This window comes from Arvicola amphibius, chromosome 15 (genome assembly GCF_903992535.2).
Source record: "Arvicola amphibius chromosome 15, mArvAmp1.2, whole genome shotgun sequence".
NCBI classification, from domain to species: Eukaryota; Metazoa; Chordata; class Mammalia; order Rodentia; family Cricetidae; genus Arvicola; species Arvicola amphibius.
The window spans coordinates 8,359,614-8,368,068 of NC_052061.1; the positions used below are offsets into that span (position 1 = coordinate 8,359,614).

General features: G+C 42.6%; 1 protein-coding gene across 2 annotated transcripts in view; it reads left to right on the forward strand.

Moving 5' to 3' along the window:
- The window catches only part of Rpgrip1l (RPGRIP1 like), a 104,523-nt gene extending 97,265 nt beyond the window's left edge, over positions 1–7,258 (forward strand). For both annotated transcript variants that reach the window (XM_038312635.1, XM_042054227.1), the window contains exons 24-26: positions 298–382; positions 4,408–4,541; positions 6,351–7,258. In XM_038312635.1, the coding sequence (XP_038168563.1) occupies positions 298–382; positions 4,408–4,541; positions 6,351–6,454 (323 nt within the window). In that variant the 3' untranslated portion in view covers positions 6,455–7,258. The remainder of the gene's footprint in view (positions 1–297; positions 383–4,407; positions 4,542–6,350) is intronic.
- Positions 7,259–8,455: the final 1,197 nt, after the last annotated feature.

Below are 8,455 nucleotides of genomic sequence, written 5' to 3' on the forward strand. Positions count from 1 at the left end.
AAATACAAAGCAATGAAGACCTCCAGCTTGTCTGTGAGGTCTGCCAGAGCCGTTAACAGGCAGTGATGGTGATGAGCACTCTGAGATGTGCTCGTGTCCTTTCTAACAGTGTGCACATAATCCTGCCAGTGGTGTAACACTAGATCACATTCAGATTGGATTCTGATTTCTCAGACACACAAGCAAGATGGCATGATGTGTGTCTTTAAAAATGGAGTTTACAGAGTGCAGGATGGTACCAATGAAGTGTGGGTCTGAATAACTTCCTTTACGGACCTGTTTTTCCTTTTGTTATAGTGATCTACCTGGATAAAGAAAACAACCAAACAGAGAGAGGCATCTTAAAGGCCATACTGCAAAGACAAGAACTGCCTCACAGAAGGTACTGGCAGCAAGTTCACAGAAAGCAGCTCTCTATGTCCTCTTTATGTCTGGAATGTTGGAATTACTGCTTGCAGTTCTGTTACCTCCAAAGAAGTTCAAAAATGAAGACATGGGGGGGTGGGGTAGCTCAGTGGTAGAGTGCTTGCTTAGCATGAATGAGATAGTAGGTTTGATACCCGGCACCATAGAAAAAAAAAGAAAAGAAAAAGAAAAAAGGCCACAGTAACTGCAGTAACTCCTACATCCCAACATAGTTCCTTTAAAAATGGCTAAATGTCCCTAATAGACACAAGCATTCATGTCAAGTTTTTTGTTTGTTTTGTTTTGTTTTTTATGAGAGCATAGTGCAGACGCCAGGTGGGAAATGCTTATCTAGTGAATGCTGGGATGCTACTCACCTCCCTGTGCTGAAGAAAGAGATGTCATGCCCCTTCCCACAACCATAGCCAGGGGACACTAACAAATGCTTTCTCTGTTGTTAATACTCAGAGGTAGTTCCCTAGTTTGAGAACTCCCTTACTCAGATGACAGCCCTACATAATGCCAGTGCTAAGTCACCAGATACAGCTAGGGGTCACCATTCTTCCATGACACAGACAGCTCATAGAGAATTGCTTACTATACCTTTACATACTGTCCCATCTGCATTTGAAAATACACAAATGTTTTAAACAATGATACCTTGAAATAAAACTTTAAAAATTATTAACTTGGGGCTGGAGAGGCGGCTTAGTGGCCAAGAGCACCGGCCGTTCTTCCAGAGAATTTGAATTTGGTTCCCAGCACCACCAGGTGGCTCAAAACCATCTGCTCCAGCCCCAGGGGTTCTGATGCCCTCTTCTGGCCTCCATGGGCACTGCATACACATGGGACACATATATACATTCAGACAAACACTTGTACACATAAAATGTCAAAATGTTTTTTCCTTATTTTAGGTCATAGTTTTGAGTCTGATTCAAGTTCCCTTTTGGTTTCTTTTTCTTGAATAAAATTTCTACAGAAAAAAATCCACCAAGGAGGAAGACAAACTGTGATGACAAGTAAACAAATAAATTAATGACACGTGGTGATGCTTAGTGATAAAAATGGAACAAACACAGGGTATGGTGGCACTGACCTTCAATCCCAGTACTTAGGAGGCAGAAGCAGGTACATCTGTGTGAGTTAGAGGCCAATCCAGTCTACATAAGAAGTTACAGGCCAGCCAGAGCTGTGTAGTGAGGACCCTTAAAAAGAGAAAGAGAAAGAAAAAAGATTGAACAAACTAAATACTAAAAGAGTAGATAAGAATGAAAGCCAATCTGTGAAGGGGACATTTAAGCTGATTTATGAAGGTTGAAGGGACTCAGTTGAGATACAAGAGCCTGGGACATAGGGTTCCAGGCTGAGAGAATACCAGGCAAGAAGGATGAGGCAGAGGGCATTCTGGGATAGATGGGAGGACTAGCAAAGCTGATCTTAGAAGTAGAGAGTTGCAGGAAGACACATCTGGGGATCACATCATGTTTGCACCCTCAGATGTGCATCTGGGTCCTCAGGCAGGCCAGGAGCCTCCATGAGGCGTGGTCACCAGAACGCATTTGTTCTCACAGCCAAAAGTAGGTCAGGAGGTATACTTGGGTTTATGAATGTGTGTATACATGCTAGTTTTTTTATTTTATCTAGTAAACTTTCTTCCCTTTTGAGTTTAACTTTCTAGTTCTTTCATTGGTTTTATTTATTTTTAATGCTGGAAATGGAAACCAGGTTATTGCTGAGGTCCATGTGAGGCGGGAGTTGTTTTATTTATTTATTTATTTATTTATTTATTATTTATTTATTTATTTAAAAAGAAAAGTCTCTTTTCATTTTACATACCAATCCCAGTTCCCACTCCCTTGCCTCCTTCCCCCTTCCACCTAGCCTTCCCACCACAATCCCATCCACTCCTCAGAGAGGGTAAGGCACATTGCTTTGGGAGCAAGGTATCCATCCAAAGAGAATAAGTTCCCAAAAGGCCAGTACATGCAGTAGGGATAAATCCTGGTGCCACTGCCAGTGGTTCAGTAGTCTGCCCCAGAGGCTGGAGTTTTAACACTGATCTCTGCACTAGATCTGCGAATTTTATTTGACCTCTCATTTGCTCTTTATAGAATGTAAAGTCAGGAATATTACATTTTCACATTCCTAGCCCTTTTTATAGAACTTAGAAGGTTTTTTAATTTTGTCTCAGAATTAATGTACTACACTCAATGAAGGTAATAGCCTTTCTTTATAAGATGATGCAGGTATGAGCTAAAAATCTGAGATTAAAGTACCTGAAAATACTCCATTACTCTATGCCTCCTTCTCTGTGTGCCGCGCTCTGCAGGATGCCGTCCGCCGGCACGGTGAGAAGGATGGTGCACCGTGGCACTCATCATGCTGCAGTGGTCATATGTTTTCATTTTTGTAATTTCTTCTTTCTAAACTACATTCATTCTAGGACAGCTTTGTTGCTGTTGTTGTACACGAGTGTTTCACTTGCATGTCTATATATGCACATGTGTGCACTGTACCCGAAGAGCTCAGAAGAGGGCACTGGACCCTGGAACTGGAGTTACAGATATTTGTGAGCTGCCACGTGGGTGCTGGGACTGAAATCCAAGTCCTCTACAAGAGAGCCAGTGTACCACCTCTTGGGCTCTATCAACAGTTGTTTTGTTTAATTGAGTAAAGAAATCAGTAGTTAACTTCCTCACCCTGCTGTGTTCCAGGCTCTAGTTACTGTACCACCACATCTAATCTTCACGAGAGCCCTCCCTGTTCACAGGTCTAATGTCCTCATTGCACAGATAACAAAACTGGGATCAGGGAGACGTGAGGGATTTCTTCAGCATCACACAGCTATACAATACAAGTATGGCAGTCAGAATGTGAACTACAAATGAATGTCCTAACCACGCATCTGGATCCCTGTATCCTGTGCGTCATGTGAAATACTTAGACCACTCGACAGTCGGGATCCATGTCTATGGTTTCTGTGTGAACGGGTGTTAACTTTCATTTGGACTTAAGAGATCTCTATTTTCTAATTTCTTCACATTCTTTTCCTGGCTAAAAACGGGGCTTGTAAAGGAGTGAAATGCTGAGTGTTGTCTTCAGCAAGTTGGTTAGAGACATTGTCTTGTTTACCTATCAGCATTTGGAAAGGATTTGATTTGTGTTTTTCAAGGTCTGATTTCTCAGGGGCTTCAATTTTTCTGTTTCTTGTTTTGTTTCTGATTTGGGATAGATATGTTTCACAGAATTTAAAATGGTAAGATTTACAAGCATCCATGGTTTAAGCTATGCTGCCAAGACATATCAAAAGAGTACTTAACTGTAAATTCCTGTCATTTGGTCAATCCAAGTGTGTTTGGCCTCAGCACAAGCCACTAATTCAAATCAGTTCCATCAGAGCCCTGCAATTATGTGTCTAAAAGTAAAGCAGAACTTGAATGCTGTGGTTGTATATTAAAAGGTTGCTGAAGCAATATGAATATCTGATACAGCCGTTGGGCAGAGCTCAGCCTTTCTCTGTGGGCATCAGACCGCTCCCCAGGCAGTGCAACCTCTGCATTTTGTAGGACAGCACATACAGTTGGGTAGATTGCTTGCTAGCAACCCCAGAGTTGTACTGCTGGGGGGTGAGGGAAGCATTTCTTTCTGTCAAAAAATGCTGACTGTGTAACCTACCATGGCCTTTGTGAGCTTCATCCTTTTAGTATTAAAAGTAGAGGTATCTAATATCAGATTTGGTGCAATGGCATGGACATTGGGTCCTTCTCTTTGCCTGGTCATTTTCTTTGATTCTGGAGATAATTACCATCCAGGCTTTAAAAGGAGATTGGTGCTCACTGGAAAGCTGGGAGAGCTCTGAGCTCGGAATAGTTCAGTTAAGATACTTGCCTAAGGTCATTTCCTTTTCTACTGACATCACTGGACACACAGTTATATAGAACAAAACATAAAGACAAACAAAATGAGTGTCCGTGACCTTCTCTGTGCTGCCCTTCTCAGTGTGCGCTTCACGGTGGTGAGTGACCCTCCTGAGGACGAGCAGGACCTGGAGTGTGAGGACATCGGCACTGCTCATGTCGACCTCATGGATGTGCTTCAGAAAGGGAGGGACATCATCGAGCAGGACCTGGATGGTATGAATGGAGGCGTGGCTCTGTCTGCACAGCCGCCACCACCAATGAGCCAGGCTCTTTATTCTGACTTCTTTCTGCCCCCTGGGAGGGGTCTGTCACACCTCAGCAGGCTGTGCAGCTCAGGCTAGCAACTGCTGCAGCTGGAAGCCTGTCCCTGCACCCTCCTCTTCCCTTCCTCACCCTTCTGTGGCTGATAGAAATTTTTAAATAACTGAGCTTCACAGAAATAACTAATGCATTTCTTAGTGTGGGGGCTAAGACACATAGCCTTAAGCTTGTTATTCCAAACCACACCAGCATCTTCTGGAGGCTTCTCTAGTTCAGGGCTGCAGCCAGAGGGTGTGTCCCCTCTGCTAATTCTAGGATTCTGGCATTTCACATGTTCCTCACAAAACTGTAGCCTAGATTTTTTACCTTTCTAGGCGTGAGTTCCATCAGTGCGTCATTTCTCCTGTTCTTACATCACACAAGGGATTATACTTTATAAACCATAACCAAGGAAGGCCCTGGCCACACACAGTGAGTCGAGAAACTCAATGCTTCTGCTTCAAGCTGGCTAAGCCCTCTCTGAGACTATGTGCTGGGTTTGTGATTTACCTGTTGATTTATAATCAAATCCCTTTCTGAGCACTTTCTAGAGTCCAGGATTCTGCAGTGCTATGGCAGCTCTGTGGAGCTACCTGTCCTAGACACATGGCAGGTTCTCGGAAGTCCGGACTGCACGAAATGATTGCCCCAGTTAGAGCAAACAAGTATCTGGGAGCATGTTTGGAAGCATCCGGAAAGTGTGCACCGCTAACGTGGTGGCAGCTAGTTACACTTTGTCATGGAGCAAAAGATGAGAAAATGTTCACGTATACTCAGTCAACTCTCTTGGACTAAGAATCTAAGAGGAATCACCAAAATCAGTCTCTGTAGTCAGCTCTGCTTAGTGACCCACCTTCTCCTTGGAGGCCACAGGGTCACACTTGGCTGACACCCAGCTGTTAGGACCATGTTTAAGAAGCCAGTCCAATGGCCAGACACTGTTTCTAATAGCATTTTAATACCTTGTTCTGGATCATGTGCAGGTGAGTGGTCTCCAGAAAAGATGAAAGTTCAGGAGAATACGCTGGGAACCACTGGGCCACTGCGCGTCTGGTGGCTCCCTTCTTCACCCACATGCCTACCAAGTTTTCTTTGAAGGTCTTCTCACAATGGTTCTTTGAAGTAACACATGCACTACTAGGAGCAGTCGCTGTAGCTCATCTATTCAGGGTGCTGAGGCTGGAGGAACACTTGATCCACCCCCATCGTTAAAGTTCAAAGAAATAACAAGAATCTACAAGACCCATAAGCACTATCAAACATACAAACTTTAGAATTCTGGCCTTGGATCCCTCGGAATATCTCCCAGCTGATAGGGTCCGGGGGACTGACCTGGCATAGCACCAGGCTGTGTTCAAAGAAGCCTCAAGACTTAAGTAGTCTACCTTTGGGACATCACTGGTAGCTCTCTTAAGGAAAACCCACGTTCACTCAAGAAGTGAACCTCAGGCCTTCAGAGCCAGTTCACAGATGTGTTAAGGTTCATGGGTCTGACTGACATTTTGCTTTTCCTAACATTAATTGCATGATACCTTTGCAGAGATTTGGAGGGCTGAAGTTTGTATAGCTGTAGCTTCTCACTTGGTAGGCCTCAGAGTACACATAAAATGTGTGCCTTCACACATGTGCTCCCACACACTGTGCTCATCTCAAAGCCGTATGAACTAGCCTAGCCAAGAACACTACTGACCGCCATTGACCTTGCTGCTTCCCTCTCCTCAGTGGTTGATGCCCGAGCGGACAGAGGCTGCATTGGCAAGCTGAAGGTGACCGTGAAAGCACTCGCTGCTCTGCGGTCTGTCAACGAGCAACATGGAGAGGACTAGGAAGCCTGGAAGAAGCTGCTGGAGAGGCGTCCCACCTCTGAGGAAATGCCCACATGAAAACTCCAGGATGAGATTTTGAGTAATCACTCTGGTGTGTGTAATCTATAATTCATGGGGAGCTGGAGGGGAGGGCCTGGGCTTAGGCTTCAGTTTCAAATCTTGTATAGGTTTTTGTTTATTTTTCTATTCCCTCTACCCATGACTGCCACCCCTTAGGACTTCAGTTCTCCTCAGTGGTCTACCTTCTCAATAATTTATATCAACATGTTAGGATGAAATATCTATTTACATTTGTAACATTTTCTTACAAAGAAGTGGGAATAGTTTTCTTTTCATAAGGAAAAGCCTAAATCTTAGGAAACCTTTGGAAAAGAAATACTTTTTATGTTATCCCTAATCGTCCCACTAAAGGAAAAGCTTCTGATTAGCCTCATTAAGACTTTTATACTGTGAAGATTTTATTAGAAGCAATATATGAAAATTACTTGGATTAATGTGTTAATCTTTGGCTTTAAAATGCTAATATCCACTTTGTGCACATTAAAGCTCAGTATGTGTTTTCTTTGATGCATGCGGTTTCTATCAGTTCGATATAAAGAAGGAGATGTGGCACCAGCTTAGTAAATTGCTCCCAGTTTTTGTTGTTTCCCATAAACATTGTGGTCGTTATATGGCACCCATGTGTTTGTAATGCTGCTATGGGACCCACGATTATATAGATAGATACATACATGCATACATACATACATGCATATATATATATATATATATATATATATATATATGGAATTCATTCTTTACAAACTAAAGTTATTACCTAGAAAAAATAAAGTATGACCCTAACTGTAAGATGTTTGGTCAGACATGAAAGGAGACCTTTCATCGCTTTTAGCCTTACTTCAAGCTTACACAGTGCCGGATGTGTCTGGTTATGCAGACCCTCAAAGAGCAGCTCCAGAAGTTAATTTCTAGCTTTTACACGGTCTTGCTGAAGGGTTTAATTGATATTTTTAATGGAGCTGTGAATCAGTGCTGCAAAGGAATTGTCTCTGGGGGTCTGAGATATAATGCATTTCATTTTTTAATTTACTTTTTTATTTGTCGTTTTCTTCAAAGGATTTTTATAGGCTGTGGGTTTTCACTGTTTGCAAACAGGCTATTCCTTCTTAAGCATATGTAAAGTATTCAGGGAGATAAGTAATTTATTAAAATCTACCTAATTTGCCGTGCTATATTAAATCTCTGCTTCAGTGATCACAGACCATTTCATTTAGAGAATTAGGCATTCCCTCTTTGTGTGATTAAAGCCCTGGAAAATGAGTTCTTTGCTCCTATTTGTGAACATTCAAAGCCTGCTAATGGCAGGAAGATGGAATAGATTATGAGACAATTCATTACAGTTCAACAGGGGAAAAAGCAGCTATAATGCAGAAATGCAAGTATGAATATCAGTGTATAGTTGAACCATCTGTGCTCTAACGGCTTCAGCGGTGACTCCTCCTTGGGAGGCTTTGAAATGACATCCATACAATATTAATTTGTTGGCACACTTTGTGGGACCAGTAGAGTATGATTTGACCACAGGATTCTATAAATTCTGTCTGTACCATTGGGCATCCCTGCCCCCAGGCCTGCCATCTCCAAGAGGAATCTTGCTCTCATCAGACTCTGCAGATCTTCATAACAACTCATTCCTCTGGAACCTTCTAGTGACCACAAACATCTGCAGACAAAACCTTTCCAATCCTAGTAAACAACCACGTTTGTTGTCACTTCAGCTGGCTCTGAGCTCATCTTTTTGGCCTCCCTTTCCAGCTTTCTTTGGCTTTGTGCAGCTAAAGTGTCATTAAGGCCCATAATATTCCCTTCAGTAATCTAAAACAGCCAGATTATACCCTGGGATTAGCTGAGCAGTTTTTGAGACATTTATTGTGGTATTCTCCCAGGAGGCATGCATTATTGTTTTAAAATGTTATATCCCAAACTAAATAATGCTTTCTG